This window comes from Nymphalis io, chromosome 26, assembly GCF_905147045.1.
Source record: "Nymphalis io chromosome 26, ilAglIoxx1.1, whole genome shotgun sequence".
NCBI classification, from domain to species: Eukaryota; Metazoa; Arthropoda; class Insecta; order Lepidoptera; family Nymphalidae; genus Nymphalis; species Nymphalis io.
The window spans coordinates 4,069,348-4,092,229 of NC_065913.1; the positions used below are offsets into that span (position 1 = coordinate 4,069,348).

Genomic DNA, 22,882 nt, shown 5'->3' on the forward strand with positions numbered 1-22,882 from the left:
TTTTATTTTAACAAAGAGTCCGTAGTATTTATATATATTTTTAATCTGTCATCTCTAAGGCGAATGCGCTTTGACCCACACGTCCTTATGTCTACTTACATTTTATATATATTTTTGTTTTATTTGATCTTAATACTGATATTACAATATACGATGTCAGTCTGTAATTGATTTTATTTTGATTGTTATTATTTATTTAATTCTAAGGCACTCGGAGATGACCTGTAAGAGACTTGTAGAATGTTTAGAAAAGAAAGTTCAGAACTTATTCCAGCACGCTGTTCCAGTGCGAATTGGTGGAAACATGCAGATTTCCTCACAAGACTTATAAGTTATAACCACAATCTTCTGTTATGATGAGTTCTAGCCATTGGGCGATAACCATTAGGCGACAAGTTAATTATTATAAGCTTTTGTATTTAATTAGAATCTATAGCTGCAGAGTTTTATGGATGATGCAAATCTAACACGAAACACTAAGGCGTTGAACTTACCTAATATTTATTATTTTTGCCACTTATAATATTTTTCATGAGATAATGGATTGGCATTTTCTAGACACGCCTAGCCTAGACATGACACGTCTATAACAAAGAACTAGTGAAATTAGTCTTGTGAAAATCTTTGCCGTACATATTTCGAGTTAAAAAAACACTAACTTCGTTTGACTCAAAAACTTTGCGACTTTTACATCAATTATTTAATCGGATTCATAGTTACTCGTATTTACTTAATATGTGCTTAAACAATGTGTGTGTGAATGTATGATCACGCGCGGAAAGAGCAAAATATATATTTTTTTAAGTTTAAATGAATTGTCCGAGTTAGATAATTAAGATTAATAACTTCTCCCATAACGTTGGTTTATAAAGTTTTAAATTGATTTGCATATTAAAGGGAAGTGGTTTTGATAAATTATTTTATTCCCATTTCACTGCAAATTTAATTTTAACAATTTCGCTGGACGAATTTATATCAATAGTTAGGATAGTCAGTTTTGTTTGTTACAGTATTAAAAACTAATAAAAAGTTAAAAAAAATAAGTGAAATCGTTTTGCTTTTGAAGCGTTTCACTCAAACACAAAGAAACGTTGCGCTCGACGAAACAAAATAGGTGATTTTGATTAAAGGCCGATAATTTACTTCAGGCTATCCGTTATTTCTTGGTTTCTAAACAATAATTCAAAAACGTTCGTACTTGCGTCATACTGTGATATACTTATATACCCAGCTAAGTAAGTACAAACCCGTGTACGACATATCGATCAAACATAATCTAGGTCTCAGCACACCGTGATTAAATTTAACTTTCAAATGGCCTTGTAAAACTATATAAAATATATATTAAATATTATAATCATTTTATAATTAGTAGTATTTTTTGTTACATTTATATGTACTAGCCACCCGTTCTGGCTTCGAACGGGTAGAATAAGGGATGCATGCAGCTTTTATATTGAACAAATATACAAAAAAAAATTTTTCAACCATTGTTCTAGAGCGTACCCAAAGCGCCATATCAAACTGTCATCATATTCGTATAAATAGTTTAGAAACGCATTACGAGCAATTTTTTTTTAATTTTTTTTTTATTAAGAAGCTCAAAGTGTAACATATGTGAACTTGAATATAAACCTGGCTGTACACGTATTGACCTTTGTCGTAATTCGCAGGTTTAAAATGGCTATGCGTCATCAAATCAATATAAATGGGGTTTTCAAATTATATATTATTGCGAGCGATAACTCATCCTACGCCTTTTGAAGAAATATATTGTAAGAAAGCCAACTTTTACATAATTCTAAGGTTTTTTTATGCGTTATATAATTGATATTTTGTAATGTTTTAATAATATAGTTATTACTATCTACCTAATATCAGTTTTAAAATATTATAACGCAAAGGTAGAAATCGCCGAATAGCGCTTAAACCGCTTTATATACTGTATCTCAAGTCTCTATATACCTTCGTTAATTATAATTACATTTTGTGAAATAGAAAAATAAGGAAAAAATACAGTGTTTTCCACGGCCTTTTATGTTTGAAATATCGAAAAACAAAAAAAAGTTATTGTGCATTAAATCCATGAAACGACTTTAAATGTTTAAAATTAGAACACAGAATTTTCACATACGGCTTTTTACACAAACATATAACGATTATGTCGACTGTATTTTTTGTAACGAGCTAGCTAATGCCTGGTATGTTTTCAAATGTTTCTTTAATAGTATACAGTAGAGCTATTTCGTAAGAAAAAACTCACACTGCAGAAACCGGTTATGAAATGCTATATGATATGCGACATTGACATTAATAATTAAAGCATTTAAGGGATTCACGTATCAAAATAGCTTATCAACGTAAGTGGATTTCAAGTGAGATACAAAGTGAGGTTTCTTTCGACGGTGATTTCGTTGACTTTGATGTGACGTCACAAAATGGTGCTATTTGCATTGAGTAAATAGTATAAATTAATTACAATGTATTTTATACTTAGTCAGCGCCTGCTTATTATTATCATCATAGTATTTAATATAATGTAAAGGTTTATTCTTTAAATTTATTTAAGCTACAATGCAACGCAACGGACACAAGATTTCTCGGCAACTTAGCGTGATCCTGATTGGACATCTAGATTTCAATACATATTTTTTATCATTTTTTATGCTATTGGTAGGTGGACGAGCAAATTGACATAGACATTGTCGAGGTAAGAAATAATTACCAATCCTTCCATAGCCAATGCGTCACCAACCTTAGGAACTGAGATGTTATATCCCTTGTGCCTGTAGTTACACTGGCTCACTAGTCCTTCAAACCAATAAATGAATTAATTAATTTTGCTAACCAAGCGAATGTTTGTTATTGTTTATTCTATTTACATAAAAGTTTATATTATCTGTAGGATTATTTGTATGTAAAGGAGGGGGATATTCCCGTAAACTTTTTTAAAATCTTATATCTTGTATAATAAGAAGTTTTGGTATACCTATTTTAGTTTAGCGTTAAGCTAGCTTTCGTCTGAAAAACGTCAATCAATCTATTATAATATATTTGTATAGTTCTTAATACGTACAAATATAAAATATATATCAATTTAAGCTGTATGATAAACATTCAATGTTCTGCGTGAATCTAAAAAAAAAAAACAAATATATTTTTCAAGTTCAATGACCTAGACGTGATTGTCAAGTTATTTGGCATTATGTTCAACCCAGACGGACGCCAAGAATGTCTTTAAAGACTTTTTATAATATACTATGTGACAATATATGGATTCAATTGACATACTTTTATAATTTAACTGGTTCAGTTTCTTCTGAATAGAATGTACATTTCAAGTTTTTAAGGCCTATTTGAACTTATTTGATTTGTGGAGCTGATTTATATGCTATTTATTTGTTAAATACGAATAAAAATATAATTAAAAAAAAAATGAAAATGTAAGCAGAATAAGATGCACTCGGTATTTAATTTATGTATCGTTTTGCAATTGAATCAAAGCTAAAGTCATTTTTTATTAAAAATATTATAACTTCACAGTTAGTATTAATTATTATACATTCAACATGTGTTATTCTAAGCACCCTGTCGAAATAACATAAATGCCTTTTCTTTATTTTTAAATGAAGGGGACGCTTGGAACTTAAAAATAAAACAACTGCAATGATTGTGTCCTCATTCTAGCACATGCCTTTCATTGTTATATTCTTTAATGATGGACAAACACTATATACGCATGATATATACTTATATATATATATATATATATATATATATATATATATATATATATATATATATAAGTATAATATATATAAGTCTTGCCCGAGGTGACAAAGCTTTACTTGGTCGTAGGGCTTTGTGCAAGCCCGTCTGTGTAAATACCACCTACTCATTAAATTTTCTACCGCCAAACAGCAATATTTAGTACAGTTATGTTCCAGTCGAAAGGTTGAGTGAGCCAGTGTACAAGGGACATCACATCCAAGTTTCAAACGTTGATTCCATATTGGAAATGTAAGGAATGGTAAATATTTCTTACGGAGCCAATATTTAAGAGCGGTGTTGGCTATTTATTATCAGGCCCTATTTGCTCTTACGTATATTAAACTAAAAAAAGCTCAAGGGTTTTGACGTCCTCTTCCTCTGTCAATAACATCGTGTCCTTCATTTAATCAATAGGTTAGGTTTAGATATAATATACATAGTATAGTTTTGTTTTCCCTCTGAGCATACCAAAATCTAGTGAATGTCATTACGCACAAAAGTAGCCAGGATACATCAAAGACTAATTATATAATATAATTTTCATTTATATAATCTAAAATCATATTTCGAAGAAAACCGCAGTAACTGTTAACTGTTGTGTGAGATCGCATTTTATAAAGTCTTTTTTTTATTTTAATTTTCATTCATATAATGTGATACATCATAAGCAGTATACATGAAATCGTATCATTTATAATACGGGATAACATTTCACTTTAACTTATACAATATTTCAAGAAACCACTCAACTTTAGTTAATTCGAAATAATCCTGAATGCAACCACAGATTCACAAGAAAACTAAATTAATACGTGTCTAGACTGATGTCTGCGCTACACACATACTGATGCCAATTGTCCCGGGATCGATTTCAGTGGCGGGTCTAGTAATAAAAAATTGTGTCTAGCTTTCTGTAAAACAAAAGAACATTTACTCGCAGACATTCAAATTAAATTAATTCGACCTTGCGATATTTGTGTTTGGAGTTTGTAAATCGACATGAAAGGCAAATAATGGACTGTGGATGATTACCAGGCCTAACCTTGGAGGAGGTTTGGAGCCTATTCCAACACGCTGCTCTAATACGTTGGTGTTCACACATGTTCTCAATGATGAGGTGAATTGTAAACGCATTAAACAAACACAACCCGCAATCCACGGTCAAACCTCACACACAAATACACATATACAGACATACTTACACACACACGTGCGTGCTCGCATAAAATGAAATAGGTTATTTTAATATAGTTTTCATTAGTAATTATAAAAATTGGGCTTTATTTTTTTTTGTTTATTATCATAAGGAACAATTATTGTAACAAAAATCTGAGAAGGAACTGACTTCCAAAACACAACGAAAAGCTAGTTTGGAATTCAGGGCTTGTATAAGAAATGTAAACAAAAGTTGTGAATAAATAAATATATGAAATTTTAAATTAAGAATAATCGATATAAAAATCCGAGATGGCCCAGTGGTAAGAACGCGTGAATCTTAACCGATGATTGTGGGTTCAAACCCGGGCAAGCACCACTGAATTTTCATATGCTTAATTTGTGATTATAATTCATCTCGTGCTTTACGGTGAAGGAAAACATCGTGAGGAAACCTGCATGTGTCTAATTTCACTGAAATTCTGCCACATGTGAATTCTACCAACCCGCATTGGAGCAGCGTGGTGGAATAAGCTCCAAACCTTCTCCTCAAAAAGAGGAGAGGAGGCCTTTAGCCCAGCAGTGGGACATTCACAGGCTGTTACGGGATATAAAAATGTTCAACATTGTGCCGTCTCGGATTTTTTAGAAAGGTTATGACGTCATCGTTTCATGTCTGTCTGTCAAATGTATAAAAATACTTTCAAACTTCCATTGATTTGTTTTGAATACGAAATTATATTAAAATATATTATTAGAGTTATATCGTTGGTTGTTCGTTGGCTTTGTTCGAACCAGTCTGGGGCTTGCATTGATATGTTGCGTGAGCCAGTGTAATGAACAATGAAGTAAGTAAGTTAAGTTCCCATGGTTGGCGGCGTATTACCGATGCAAATAGTGGTTTTTGGTATCTTACAGTGCCGGTGAAAATTATGACAAAGTATAAAGCCCAGTTTCTCGTTCGCCTTGCTAAAATAAATAAAAAAGTCATTTTATACGACTACATGATTAATTAACATCAGGTAAGATTCTGGACATGGTAAGCAGTCAGTAGAAATATATAAATGATTATTATATACATAAATGATTGTTAGTCATAAGTGTTGAAGGTCTGTTTAGTTCCACCCGTAACTTTCACGGTCATAATTATAAAGTTTACTAAAAATCTATAATAATATTTATAAAATATGAAAACTTTTTGTTCAACATCTTTAATAAAAAAAAGCATAGATATTTATGAAAACTTTAATTGTCTTTATATTTTTTTAATCTATAAATGGACAAAGACAAAACAGTTCAATAGCTTTTTCTTCTTCGTTTTTTTTTGTTTGGTTTATTGTTATAAATGTGTAAAAGACTATGGTTGAATATGACCACGTATTAATCCTTCGCATGCCGGAGCGCATATATGCGAACAATCAGCGACGACGAAATACACGTCGCAAATTCGCGCGCCAACATCATTTTTTTGGAATGCTCGCGGCCATATTTGTGAAAATTTCTTAAATTGCAAAAATGTTTTTCGAATATAATTAACAACAGTAAAGTGATTTTATTCATGTTAACAAAGGTAAGCGTAGTATTTGTATATTCTATATATAAAATAACTTTTTGTACTTCTTCCGCAAAGATTTTAGTTTACCCTAAATAAAACTAATGTTATTATTTTTTTTAAACTGCAATTACAATATTCATAATTTATTTTAATTATTTAAATAAAGTTATCATATTCAACAATCTTTTTAAAAACATTTTTGTATCAATAAGATTCAGGTCTCAGTTTCAGGTTGTGTTCGTCTCTTACTATTTGTGAATTCATTTTACAACTTCAATGTTTCATATACAAGAAAATGAATAAAATACACAATAATTTTCATAGACACACTATAGCGAGATTTAAAAATACTTTTCATTTTTAACTGATTTTGTTGTTTTAACTTAATAGCCATTTTTTTAATTTACACATTAATTACATATTAATTTCACTAATAATATAAGATAAATACTTATAGGTAAGATGGTGCTGTTAATTACGAAACAAAGATTTATTGTTTGGATGGAATTGAATAGATTGATATCTATGATAATATTTTAGACATTGCCTTTTTCAGAATCACCTAGAGAAATGTTGCATATCATACAAAACATTAATCAGGTCACGTGCAAAGATCTGAAACCGACAGCCTACAGTCTTAAGTTTTTTTTTAAACTAACAACGAAATCAGACTAGATTCATCCAAGAGACTCTATTGTAAGTATTGGTAATAGGTACTTGAAATTGTAGATATAATAATCTTATTAACATTAGTTAGTAATTTATAACACCTTTTAAAGTACACTTTTTATGAATAAAAAAATACCTCTTATTTAAACATATTCAATTGAATTAATATTTTAAGTTAATAAATTCTAAAAATAGAAAAAAAAATATTTTATTTTATTTTTCATTTGAATGTTAAGTTAGCCTATAATTGATATATATTTTGTTACACTATTTTTATATAAGCAATTAAAAAATGTTTTTCTTACTATATAATGGCTTCCTAATTAACAAAAAAACGGTATGAGGGCAACGTAACAGACATGCCAAGTAATCTCATTATTTTACAACCGTCTCGTAATGTTCACTCGTAACATATATATTCGTAACAGATATATTCGAACCAGATCTTCATAGGAATTTACAGGGAGGAAGCTGAAGCTTCGGACTGAGAAAACCTTATATGAACAGATATATTTTTAACATTTTATGGTAAAAAGAAAACCTATTTACCCAATTTTATACAAATACAAAAGAGTAGAGACATTTGAAATATTTTTTGCAACGTGGGATGAAAGCATGCCATTTGGTTGGCAAATTCACCATGAAATGGATTCACTTTCTGCGAAATCAAGTTAAGGATTAGCAACTTTGCTCTTAATTAAGATAATTTAGCATAGGTTTAAGGACAATTTTTGGCGAGGCTGCTGTATATACAAGTACCTTATCTGATGACGTTATCTTGTTCTTGTCAATATTTTGCGTTTACATATGTAATAAAAAATACTATTTCAGCTTCAAGGAAGTTCATAAGCTTTCATACCAAAGTGGTAGATATATGGAGCAAATGCAAGATTTAAATACAAGAGTTAAACGAAGTATTGTTTTATATATATATAGAAGGATTTTTAACAATTATACGTTCATAGTCGAGAATAATCCGAAAAAAAATTCCAGTCTGCGATAACATAATCCCATACAATATTTTTTTACGTCATTAACCCTATTCGTAAAATATAGATTGTGGTTCTATGGTATTTTCACTTGGTGTTAAATCTAATACAATTAACGTAATTAAAATTGTGTTGTAAAAAAGTAAGAACAATCATAATAAATGAGTACAACAGTGAGACTTTTATTCAACAAATATTTTAAAAGGATATGAGAGCTAGTAATAAAAAAGAGTATACAAAAACTTTCGATAATATTGTCCAAATAAAGTTTACGCCTGGCTATACCAAATCATAGCGTGCGACCTATGAAAGAGACAGAAAAAATCTATCTCTTTCTTAGGTATGTTCTTTCTCTTTCACCCGATAAAGCGGCGGCAGATACAGCATTTCTCATGGTGTGTGATGCGGCATACGAAGGGTTAATAAACTGTATAACTCAACCATTAAACTATTATTGTACTTAAACTTCAATGAATGATACCCTTGCTAGTTTTAAGAAAAAAAAAATATATTTAACTTATACAAATTAAATATTAATGGTATATATATTTTATATTATTCTATTTTTTTATTGTTTAATTTATTTTTGTAATAATTTAAATTTAATTAATCTTAAAATTTCTATTTATTTCCTATTTAAACCGGACAAACGCAATGCTATGTAAACCTGTAATGGATTATAGAACTAGACCATATTTAATATTAAAAAAAAATGAATGTACAATATATCTGAAGTACAACAAAGAAAAAAATGAAAGCAAAGCTTTTCAAAACTAGTAGTGCTACGTGAAATACACATATGCGTTCATATCTTCAGTCTTTTTCAAACTCAACGTAAACTTTTTCATTACGCAAATGTGTAAAGCAGTTAGTTTTGAGTTGTTCAGTTTAGTCACTTTACGGGAAACGGTTTTTAATTGACAAAGTTTTAAGCCGTCCAATACGTGACCAAAATTTCTAACAATAAATATTATGTACTTTGAATATGTTGTTGAAATAGAATATTTTTTTATTATTTATCTGTGTTACAACGCCGCTTAAAAATAGTTTGTATATACATTTAAGTTAGCGCTCAAGACACATTTGAGTAGTAGTAACAGCCTGTTCCACTGCTGGGCTAAGGGCTCTCACTTTTTGACGAGAAGCTTATTCCACCAGCTCCAATGCTGGTTTGTGGATATACATATACATGTGGCAGAATTTCAGTGTAATTAGACACATGCAGGTAAACCACGAGATGAATTATAATCACAAATTAAGCACATGAAAATTACTCATTCGAGCGAGTAGCATTAATAAGTAGTATAGTAGCTAGTTTGTAGAGTATCGTTAGTTGCAGATCGTGAGGTCTACGTTAGACTTTTATCAGTTATAATAATTGTAGGGGTTCTGATAAGAAAATTTTAATAGAAACCCTAAGTTAGGTGGTAGTCTCGGAGAGTTCGTTAATTTAGTGGCTTTACGCCTGATATCTATAAAAAATGACACGTACATTGACAATTACCGTATACACACAACACACAACACAAAAATTTACTAAAAAGATAACTTAAATTTTGAGGACTTTAAAATGTGAAAATAAAATTGCAAGAAAATTACTGTAAGACATGCTGTCGATGCTACGAAGGTTTTCAATAGTATATAGTCACTGTAGTAAGTGGCAGAAAGTAGAAATTAAGATTATATATATTATTCAAAACACAGTTATGTTATTCGCGTCATTTACAATTTCGATATATCAATTCGGATTTTTAAAATTTTGGTTAGGTTATACGTCCTATTAAACTAGAGAAAAAGTAAAGCAACCTCCAAGCTTACAAATTGCATCCTCCGATCAAACCACCCCAGCAACCCTCCCCAAAATTTAACGCGCCCTTCGCTCTCAATTAGAGATTAATATCGTATTGTCTGGTGCCCTTACCGACCCCTCTGAATGCATATTGAATACACGTAAAATATGTATACAATAGACCGTCTGTTGCAACGGGCAATGACTCCATGGGTTGATAACCGATTATGTAGTTCAAATAGTATCAAAATAAATATCAAAGGCAAAAATGTTTTTTAAATATTTAAACATTTCTTTTTTAAAATAAAATTGGTAAGGAGACCAGCAAACGGGCCACCTGATGGTAAATGATCACCCATAGCCATCGGCACTATAATAAATATTAACTATCCTTTACAATGGATCACCAAACTTAGGAACTAAGATGTTATGTCACTCGTGTCTGTAGTAACACTGGCTCACTCACCCTTCAAGCCGGAACGTAAAAATACTAAATACCTTTACGACGGGTTTACACAAAGCCATAACACCAAGTAAATATTTTCATATTACATTAACTATTTGCTTATTGATGGTCAACAACCCACCACTTTGACGAGCCGGTTGGCGTGGTTGATAGATACTTGCCTTTTCACGCCGAAGGTTGTGGGTTCGATTTCCACCCAGGACAGACATATGTGTGCATAAACATGTCTGTTTGTCCTGAGTCTGGGTGTAATTATCTATATAAGTATGTATTTACAAAAGAAAAGTAGTATATGTAGTATCAGTTGTCTGGTTTCCATAGCACAAGCTTTGTACGAGCTTAATTTGGGATCAGATGGCCGTGTGTGAAAAAATGTCCCAGGATATTATTATTATTATTATTATTATTATTACTGATTTGGAAAGACAAATATCTGATCTAAGATAACACGCACTAACTCATTTGATTATACCTTTATAGCATTTCTTATTTAAAATGATCTGGACGCGATTGCTTTGTGGTGGTGTGGTTGCATAGTGGGTAGGACGTGAACGTTTCCTGTGATATATTCATCAAAAGACATACTAAACATGTAACAGAAGTAACCAAGGGGATTTAGCAAAGGGCATTTGGGGTTACAGATATGGCCTCCACAAGAAAGTGTTAAAAAAAAGTTTCTGACGCGTAAACAATTTTTCCTTTTACATTCTATTTTCAAATCTGAAAATCATAATAAATAGGCTTTGAGTTATAATAGGACAAACTGCGTATCAAAGCTATCTCTATTGTAATTCCTATATCTAGTAATAATTGTTAATAATAATTGATTTATATTTATTTAGTAAGTGATCGTTTTTGTAAAATTTCTGTTTCAAAGTTTGTTCAAAGGTTACGCTGTAGTTATCAAGTAATTTTAATATATTCATATATGCATGTAATGTGCACATTGAGAAGTCTTCTAAATATTTCGGTAACATACATTTAATGTTATTGTTGATTGTATTATAGTAGCCAGTTTTGTAGATTAAATGATAAAAAAAAAATGTTTCGTTGTCAATAGTAGTAGTAGGTATTCGACAATGTAATCTTGTAACAAAGTATCTAGCGTCATTTCAAACGCATCAATAGTTTCTAGTAGATTAGTTAATCGTTTTGTCACTAGATGGAGCTAGTTGTATTTTGAATCGCGCTAACGAATAGCATCTGCATAATAGTACTTCCACACATAGCCTGCTGGGACATAAATTGAATGCTTCTAAGTGATCCTTTCTAGCTACGATTGCTAACTGCTACTTCCATCTGGTGGGGTAGTTTGCTGGCGTCGTATATAGAGGTTTGTTCGCTTACTTGTAATTGTAACCGTGTGTGTTTACGTTACTAAAATAAACCGTACAACGCGGACATTTGTGTTGTTTTTCTCATCGAGGGTCTCCACTACAAATCTTCACACTACAATCTTTAATTGTTTTAGTTTCGTAATTGATAATTATCCGAGTCATATTCTTATTCAGTTACTTAAGAAATATTTGCAGTGATGTCTTGAATAACAAAGAATTAAAAAATAAGAATAAATATCGTACAAATCATAACCGCTGGGATATATCTTAGTCACTTGGATATATATACTTACAAAATTGTTAATCCTGACTATACGGGATAAATGGCTCGACGAAATAAAACAGGCGAATTTGGATAAACTTAAAAACGTGTATTAACTCGTTGCCGGTAAAAATGCTAATCATCATCAAACGGTGACGGTGAATGGTACTTATAAGTAAGTTGACGGTACACAAGAGCGCTGCTTGTTCCTTCAATTAATGTTCAGGCGCTCTAACACTGACAGACTATAAACGCACAACAAAAATGACTGATTCTAGGAAGCTGTAATTTGTGAAATACATTTAGGTTTATTTATTTTAAAACTTAAGCACCCGCTAAGATTATTATGTAAATGTACCCATATACGATGTTTTCCTTCACCGTAAAGCACGAGATGAATTATAATCACAATTTAAGCACATGAAATTGTGAGGAAACCTGCATGTGTCGAATTTCACTGAATTTCTGTCACATGTGTATTCCACCAACCCGCACTGGAGCAGCTTGGTGGAATAAGCTCCAAACCTTCTCCTCAAAAAAAGGGAGAGGAAGCCTTTAGCCCAGCAGTAGGACATTCACAGGCTGTAACTTTACTTTTTACTTAACTTTTCCCATATGAAGTGGGGACTGAGAGTTATTTTAATATATTGAAACAGAAGGTGAGTCAGGATAGCGAAAGAAGTGTTGTGTTGTTTTAAATAATATTCATTAAAGAGGCAGAGTAACCACCCTGTTCAAGTTCAACAATAATTATCATCGTTCATTGTAAATACATGGCTTTTTATACAAAAGTTAAATCATTATAATGTCGGTAGTTGTAAAAATCATATCACGAAGTTAAATAACAATAAAACAAAATTTATAATCAAATTAACTTCAATAAATATTAGGTTATTCTAAATTATATACGAGTTGGTCGTAGCGTTGAGTTTAACAATATGTATGGAAACGAAATGATTGAAAAACTCGTTGTTACACTTTTTCATATACTAAATATATATGTAATATGTTTCTTTTTGTTTCAGGTATACGCGAAATCGTTCCTTAAAGCCAATTATGTTATAGTTCTAAGTGACGAGCAGTTATACGGAAGTGCTGTGTTATAAATCGTGATTAAGTTAGTCAATAAGTGTCAAAATGGGTTGCAATACGAGTTCAGATGCTAAGTCAACAAAAGAAGAGAAAGACTCTCAGGAAAATCAAGAAAACACAAATACAGGTATGTGTAGATTATAGACGTATAATAAAAGGAAAAGTATCATGTGTATGGTTGGAATGAAGTTCCTTTCGCTATATATAATGTTTTAAAACAACAAAATTAAATAAATTAAAAACGTTTAACGAGCAATGATATAAAAATTAAAAATGATAATAAAATTGTAATGAATCTTTACTTAATATTATAAATGCGTCTTAATTACTCAATCGATCATGAAATTTTGCATACAAATTCAAAACTAGTATAATATGTATTTTTTAAAGCTATGAAAATAATGCTAACACAAGCTAAAGCAAAATCCATTCCACTACCCTATGTACTATTAAGCTACTATTACTCCTACTCCGGATTGGAGTTTGACTCGCTACGCTCATCCACTACATCCAAATTCCATCCGACTCAAGCAAGCTCACGATGTATTCCATCACAAACAAGGGATGAATTATAAACACAAATTACAGTTCAAACAATATTGGTAATATAATCATTACTTAATATTACGGTATTAGGTAACTATTGTACTCATTTATTTAGACAAACATTTAAAAACCTATACATATTAAGTGCGATATCAGCTATTAATTTGACAAAGTACCCGAACAATACATATTCTGTATAAAAGTTTCTTTGTCAAATTATATACTTTAACTTTCGTAATACATTGGAATCTTTTAGAAGGGATGGAGTGTTTAAGTTAAGTCACGTTTTTGCATCAATTTTGATTGGAAATTGTATGAAGTACTTTTTTTATCTGACCTCATTATCGCTATGTATTATTTACGAGTTAGATACGTTATCTACTGTCGGAAAGTCGAAAAAAAAAAACAAAAAAAAACTTTAAGATAAAAATTTTACAAAATTACAGTTATATTTCTAATCTAAAATAGAAATGTGATTTACTCGATGTAAGTTTTATCAACAATTAGAATCGAAATTAAACGAATATTATAAATATGGAAGTGAATTTCTGTGTTTTTAACGCTTTCACGGTTTAACTGTTCAATCAATCATCATGGAATTGTGCTTACACGTCAAGGGCACTGAAATGGACATATGGTATCCAACACCTGCCCCCTCACACGCGGGCGAAACCATAGACAGAAACTTATATTATAATTACAGTACAGTACAGTAACAGCCTGTTAATGTCCCACTGCTGGGCTAAGGCCTCCTCTTCCTTTTGAGGAGAAGGTTTGGAGCTTATTCCACCACGCTGCTCCAATGCGGGTTGGTAGAATACACATGTGGCAGAATTTCAATGAAATTAGACACATGCAGGTTTCCTCACGATGTTTTCCTTCACCGTTAAGCACGAGATGAATTATAAACACAAATTAAGCACATGAAAATTCAGTGGTGCTTGCCCGGGTTTGAACCCACGATCATCGGTTAAGATTCACGCGTTCTTACCACTAGGCCATCTCGGCTTTTATAATTACAAAACATAATTCACAAATTGCAATTCTACATTTCTGTTTCTATGAAGTCAATTTTTGGGGTAATTTCTATATCAGAAATCCTCTCGGAGAACGTGTGTAGAAGTAATTAGTTTCATAATTGAGTTTCAAAATCAAAATTAAGTAAAGGCACTCCCATATAACTTTTGTTAAGTACTAATACATAGAACTAAATTAAAAGCTTAAAAAAACATATTTGATGAAAAACATTTACACACATTTTGATGTCAAATATTTTTTATTTCAAGAAATATAAAAGTGCTTCGACAGGTAAAAGTAATAGCATTATACGCCCATGCGGGAGATATTCCTTGAGAATATCCCTTTATATAAAAAAAAAAAATTAATATTTTATATTGAACTTTTCCCTATCGGATTCATCGCGGCAATGAACAGACTAATCAAAGCCGTCTGTGACCTTAGATGTCCTAGAAGACGTTGCCTTATTATATTATGATTTTTAAATAGAAATTCAAATGCTTAGAATTTAGATTATTTATTAATAGAAATATATAAAAAAGATTTTCAAATACTTGTTCACTTAAAGGTCAAAGATATTAAATATAAGATAGAAAATTATAGCCAGTTAATTATTTTTTGGTACTGTCATCAGAATCCTATTTTAGGTTTTATTTTATTTCTTTACGTCCGTTTGAAGCGTGTAAAATCGATCAATAAATCAAAAATAAGTTGGACTCAAATACACTTTTGCTTCGTATGGCAGTAAATGTAAAACATATTATTATCATCATCATCATCATCCTTTTGTCGTCCTTAGCTGGACATAGACTCCCCAATGGCACGCCACTGAGCTCGAATTTCAGGTCTCAAGTTCCATCCGCTGCCAGCCACATTGCGTATATCGTCACTCCACCTAGCTGGAGGGCGTCCTACGCTACGTTTGCTAAGGCGTGGTCTCCACTCCAGAACACGTCTACTCTAGCGGATGCGGTTCTGCGACATATGTGTCCAGCCCATTGCCACTTCAGCTTACTAATCCTTTAAAACATATTAACAGATTTAATTTTTTTTATATTTGCCGGGAAGGCTTATGACTACTCCACCTGATATTATATAAAGCAACATCTTACAAAAGTGTAATGAACGCATAACCTCTAAGAAAACACCACTGTGACGGTATACACACTTTCTGCCTTACTTATAAACTTTTAGAGGGTGAGATTAAGCGTAAGATTTGTTGTTTACTCATCAATTCACGTGAGTGCCTTGGCACTCACATGCGTTGGACGATCCTGTTTTGCAATTTGCTTCCTCATTTCTGATACGCACCGCTAAGGTGAAATACCTTCCTGACTTCCGTTTTCCCCAACACCTACAATATGGGTAACTTCAAGTCAAGAGTGAATAGGCATCTTCTAGGAAATAACCCTCCACTTTAGGACTGTATTATCACTTCCCATCAGGTGTGATAACAGTCAAGCGCTAGCTCATATAATTAAAAAAAAGGGGAGAAAAATTAGTGCACTTGGGTCTTAGCACATACTTGTGCATCATAATACATTATTCATAGCGAGATGGTCCAGTGACTGAAACGCTTGAATCTTAATCGATGATTCTGGGTTCAAACACAGGCAAGCGTACTGAATTTTCACGTGCTTAATTCGAGTTTATAATTCAACAAATTTATATTTTGCCCAGCGACGAAAAAAAACATCGTTAGGAAACCTGCATGTGCATTCATTACCCTATTGGAGCATCGTGGAATAAATGTTTTTTCGGAGGTAGGAGGAATTAGCCCAGTTGTGGGACATTTATAAACCGTTTTGTTATTTTACCTTACCTTACATCATCATCGTAAATGCTTATATTGTCAAATTACTTAACTATAATAAGTAAAATATGTAATTGTGTTCATAGTTAACTTTGCAAAGTAACTTACCTTGGGTAAGTTGTTTTTCGTGAAAACGTCTACCAGTCTCTACCAGTCTCAGTCAGAGGCTTATCTAAGTCAGATTAAGTACACAACTTATATAATTTACGGATTTACTTAAAGCTTTAAGAAGTTCCTAAGGATATTTACATATTTAAAAGCATTTATTTGTGAAAGTGTTAAAGAAACTGAAGTATAATACGAAAATTAACTCTCTTAATGAATCCCGAATTAAATCTGATGTATCATATTATAACGGTTTGTGTTTTAAATTACGATCATTATTAACGTTTATCTTTTGTTTAAAGTACTACAATAAGCTGTGATTGCGCAGTGGTCGGAATACATGAATATTAATATAAGATTGCGGACCAAACCCTTTCGGCCTTTTGACGAAGAGAAATATTTGTAAACTTGATCGCTCTGGAATTGTGAAAATTATTATTCTATTATACGTTTAATGTATTATTTTGTTCTGCTTTGATGTTCTAGTGGCTACATATAAGGCCATAAATTCCGAGGTCCTGAGTTGAAATCCTAATCCCGATAAATAATTACTAGTTTTTTGTTGAAGAGTCTCAGTTGGAGCCTGGAGTCAGTACAGTGCCTCGGGAAACACGTAAAGCCATTATTCCTGTACCTTAATTTTTGCGGTCGTGTGGGATTGCTGTCCCATCAAATGATGAGAGAGAGGGAATTACACTTGTAACTGTTGACTATAATATGCCCTGCGTAGTTATATTATCTCATATGAGATTGGCCGCCGTGAAAGACGTCATCGTCAATATATTACTATTTTATGTTTAGGAAATTTGAAAATGGAATTGTTTAGCTTAAGACTCCCTCAGGGGGTGTTTCGGAAGTTTGAAACATGAATAATCACTACATGTATCTAGCGGAGTAAGTCGAAAACTTCCTGCTTAGTAAGAAACACTATTATATTTACAGATTAAGCGCTTAATTTGTTTTCAATACTTAATTATTATTCATCTACTCAACAGCTTTAAATTTAATATATTTTATTGAATTGGTGGTAATAAAAATTACAATTAAAAAGTACATGTAATAATTATATACAATAATTTTGAAAAATGCAAATCAACTTGAATAATGAATTAGATCCGCTTCGACTTGTCTTACAGATCTGAATTTTTATAATTATCTTGGTTTAATTTCGATGACAATGCACTTTAAAGGTAAGCATTTATTCCTTAAGGAAATGAAAATGGGATAGAGATCATAAATATGGATATTCGTCTTTAGGCGTCTGTTGTATGAGTAAAATTTATAGCGTTTTTATATATTCACCCCTTAAGAGGGTGAATTTGTGGATAAATAAGAAGAAATATTTGCCCGGAAGCTAGACATCAGCCAAGGAAATTTAAGGCTTAAGGGATAATCTACATTTATTCCCATGGACTGATAATATTTAATTATATTTAATCATCCATTGACTGGCTGCTGAAACAATTGAAATAAATATTTAATAATTTAAACAGAATAATTAATATTGTTAATGTGAAAGTTTCAATACTTTTCATTTATGCAAAAACAGTTTGATATATTTCGATGAAATTCGATAGGGATAGCTTATACCCTCACTTAACACATAGACTGCCTAACACGTGATTCTCGCACCAATGGATGACGCCACGGAAGCTAATAAAATATATATTACAGTGCCATCTACTGGCATCACGTACCTCACGTGATACAAGACAAAACGTCTATTCTCTTTTTCGTGTTTAACGCCATCTAGTAGTTATGTTAGGAAACTTTGCCTGACTCATCTTTTCTGTTGTGAAACAAAGTAGTTTCTAAAGTTGCCGACAGATGGTGCTGTTACTAATCTACTATTTTAGATTTTATTTTATTTCAATACGTCAGTTAATGTTTTTTTTTTTTTTTCAGCCTTTTGCCGTCCACTGCTGGACGAAAGCCTCCCCCATAGAACGCCAACCATCCCGATCAGTTTGTGTTTAAAGGGTGTATAATCGATCAATAAATCAAAAAGAAGTTGTACTCAAATACACTTTTACTTCGTATGGCATGTTCATGTGTCTTAATAGTATTGTTAGGAATGACAAAACAATTTTTCATATTATTAGTTAGATACATAATGAGTAAAACTTTGTTAAATATAAAAATATATATATATATATATATATATATATATATATATATATATATATAAAACAACATCTTATAATGAACGAATAACCTCTCCAAGGAAGTACCAGGGTGACGATATACATATATACTTTCGGCCTTCCTAATAAACGGTGCATAGCGGATGATTTACTAAACAATGCTGATTTTTCTTTTTAAAGTCAATAATGACAGGATTCAAGCCGAGATGGCCCAGTGGTAAGTACGCGTGAATCTTAATCGATGATCGTAGGTTCAAACCCGGGCAAGCACCACTGAATTTTTATGTGCTTAATTTGTGATTATAATTCATCTCGTGCTTTACGGTGACGGAAAACATCGTGAGGAAATCTGCATGTGTATAATTTCACTGAAATTCTGCCAAATGTGTATTCTACCCACCCGCACTGGAGCAGCGTGGTGGAATAAGCTCCAAACCTTCTTCTCAAAAAGGGAGAGGAAGCCTTTAGCCCAGCAGTGGTACATTCACAGGCTGTTACTATAGGTGTTCAAGTACCTCTGAATAATAAATAGAAAAAAAAAATAGAAGAGCGAAATCTGTGTTTGACTGAACAGTCGCTAAACAACGTTTATTATACGTAAGGTTTATTTCTCGTTACAATTAGTTATTCTAAAGATACATAGAGTACCCACAAATCTACGCTTATAATTTCAACCAGAAAGTCGATTATCCTTCCGGTCTCGAAACCCGCCATTTTTTCAAGCCCGCCATTTTTTTTTTAATTCAAGTAAAAAATCAGATAGGCGAAGGAAAAAAAAATATAACAATTTAATTATTTAAATATATATTTCTTTCTATTTTGTACGATTAGTAAATCCTCCAAGCGTTGAAAATTGAAGCATCGGAGATTTTCTATTTTTCAGGGCACCTCGCGATCTCATGCGAGGCAGTACTCGTCATGTTCCCTTTACTGAGGTCACCCTGAAGAACTGGAACAATGAATGACACTTTCATTCTTGTGAGATATTTTGAGGCCGATTTTTAATTAGTACGTCTACTTCTTTGTATGTTATTTATTATTTTTAATAATTAAAGCGTATTTCTTTTCTCATTCTTAATTTAAATATTAAGATGCTTTTTTATATTTTGCATTTTACGGAAAAGTTATTGGGTTATTTATATTTTATCTGTTGTACTTGTACGTTTTTGAATAGGGTTTGATGAAAATAAATATACAGAATAGGGATGAGAGGAGTCAATGGATTGAACCAGAAACGATTTAAAGGTCTGAAGGGCAATAAAGGCTTCCCATTCATATTCCAAATTATATACACAAATTATTTAATTAGTGCGTTTTATTTGTTGCGAACAAATTAAATTATTTCGACAGTCACAATTGTGTAGAAATAATTAAACTCGTATTTTCTTATATTTACATATCATATTAAAGTTGCATACTTTTCAAAAAGTTGTGTTTTTTTTTAAATTTCTATTGTACGTGCTATAGTTCTCTCGTAGAAGCCTCTAACTGTGGCCCCGGATCCCTAAATGCGACCCTGGCGGCGCCATTTTAGTTGTGTTATATTTTAGGCCAAATCAAGGCTAGAAGAATGTATATAATATGTACATATGAACGACGACAGTGAGTTATGATTTTATTTAGTCTTATATTATTAAATAATATAATATAAAAAGCCAAGATGGCCCAGTGTTCGAACGCGTGAATCTTAACCGATGATCGTGGGTTCAAACCCGGGCAAGCACCACTGAATTTTCATGTGCTTAATTTGTGTTTATAATTCATCTCGTGCTTGACGGTGAAGGAAAACGTCGTGAGGAAACCGGCATGTGTCTAATTTTATTGAAATCCTGCCACATGTGTATTCTAATAACCCGCATTGGAGCAGCGTGGTGGAATAAGCTCCAAACCTTCTCCTCAAAAGGGAGAGGAGGGCTTAGCCCAGCAGTGGGACATTAACAGGCTGTTACTGTTACTGTATATTATTAAAATTATTTTTTGATATATATATGATGAACTCATATTTTAAGTGATAACTTACCTAGTTTTTACTAAATACGCTAATAATACTGACAGTTAATGCTAGGAGCTGGATAATAGGAGCTGAATATACTATTAGTATATTCGTTTACAATATGCCTTTGTCTTGCACTGGTCCATTAACAGGCTATTGCTTTGGGATATGTTGCTTAATTTTCATACTAGCTGCCCGTTCCGAATTCGTATGGGTAAAATAAGGATTTTATCCCGGGTATTTTTTAATTAATGAGATACAACATTCGCTAATTGAACTATTCGCCCATATTTTTTTTTGCATATATATTATTAAATGCTCTTATATAATATAAACCTTTCTCGTTTAATGCCCTTTCGAATGTGAAAACTTTATTCCAGAGTGTTATAAATATTTTTAAGTAAAATTTAATCGTAATTTTGTATAGATAGTTTAGTCGTTTAGTCGTGAAAATACAACAAACATCCAGACAGCGTTAATGTCTTTATTTACTCGTAAATATGGTTATTATGTTGCCCTGGATCGAAACTGGGACGCGAAGCACGTAAGATAGGTATTACGAGTTAAGTAACGCTTCATATGCCTAGCGTGCATATTAACTAGAATTAATATTACAAAGAGAAAAGTTTTCTCTGTATCTGCGTTTCGGATTAACTTCTAACTTCTCAAATAAGCGTATAACTTTCATATGAGTATAGTTCGAATAGAAAGTCTAATTTGATGCTTAGCATTTGCGAGATAAAATTGCTCACAACGTACGAAAATGATATCATGAAAAAAACTCAATACAAATCCTCATTTATATAAACAATAACAAAAGTTACCGCTTGTTATGTCCAACAGCTGGACAAAGTTTTGGACAGGATTTCCTCTAGCAAATGCAGGTTTCCTTCACCATCGAGCTCGATAAGATTTATGGTCAATATTTTTTACGCGCTAATATATGATGGGTGGCGGTGACCGCTCACCTTTAGGGGGCTCATTTGGCATATTAATCATTCAATCACATAATTATTTATTCAAGAAGGCTCATAAAGGCTCTATTGATTCGTCATGTAACAATATTGAATTAAATGTAAAGATTTTAAACGCAGTTTCGTAATGTAGCTTCTATTTATTTATTTATTTATTTATTGGAAATAGTTACACCATCGACTTATCACTAACACATTCACTTAGCATTAGATACAGGGTATTAAATCTAGGTGAATAAATCATTACAGGTGTAAACAACATTGAACACGTTCTATCGAAGAGAACCGACAAGAAACTCAGTTGGTAACTAGTCTTTCTTTTTCAAAATAACCACACATTAAGCCCATGAAAATGGGCTTGAACCCGCAATCGTGAATGAATCGTGGGCTACGATTCACATGTTTTACCCACTAAACGTTTGCGGATCATAACGATAATAATAATTTTATCTAGCATTTAATTGATATCACGTATTTTTTAGCATATATATATATAGAATAGGAAGGTGGACGAGCATATGGACCACCTGATGGTAAGTGGTCACCAAACGCCCTAAGACATTGGCATTGTAAGAAATGTTAACCATCGCTTACATCACCAATGCGCCACCAACCTTGGGAACTAAGATGTTATGTCCCTTGTGTCTGTAATTACACTGGCTCACTCACCCTTTAAACCGGAACACAACAATACCAAGTACTGCTGTTTTGCGGTAGAATATCTGATGAGTAAATGGTACCTACCCAGACGAGCTTGCACAAAGCTCTACCACCAGTATATAATATATATATAACACAATATATATTTTCGTAATTATGTATTAACGTATGTTTGAGAAAAAGAAATGTTCATAAAGATTAAGTCCATTAGTCGAGAATGGTTTCAATTTTTTTCAACACTGGAACATTTTTCCAAAGCACTAAACCGGATACAGTACAGCGCTCACGATCGGTACTAAAACGTACTTGCCACTTTCAAGTGATTGAGATGCAATAGTGCGAACCCGCCAAGAATTACGATGGCTTCCGTAACTCTTCGAGTGCTTGCAATTAAATTCTCTTGAACTTTTGCGTGAATTATAGAAAGCAATTTCTGCTATGAAAAGGAATTTATAAGTATTTATTAGTAATAACTCTTTTATAAATGCGAAAGCGAGTTGTCATGAAATTTTGAATAAACATAGTCACGGGTACTGAAAACAATA

The 22,882-nt window shown here is 32.1% G+C and overlaps 1 protein-coding gene across 3 annotated transcripts in view; it reads left to right on the forward strand.

The window, feature by feature from the left end:
* Positions 1–22,882, forward strand: part of LOC126778596 (sperm surface protein Sp17) — a 179,317-nt gene that overhangs the window by 27,734 nt on the left and 128,701 nt on the right. For all 3 annotated transcript variants that reach the window (XR_007670159.1, XM_050502280.1, XM_050502281.1), the window contains exon 2: positions 13,019–13,212. Coding sequence is in view for 2 of the 3 variants with exons in the window: in XM_050502280.1 (XP_050358237.1) it covers positions 13,131–13,212 (82 nt within the window). In the remaining variant the exon portion in view is untranslated. The remainder of the gene's footprint in view (positions 1–13,018; positions 13,213–22,882) is intronic.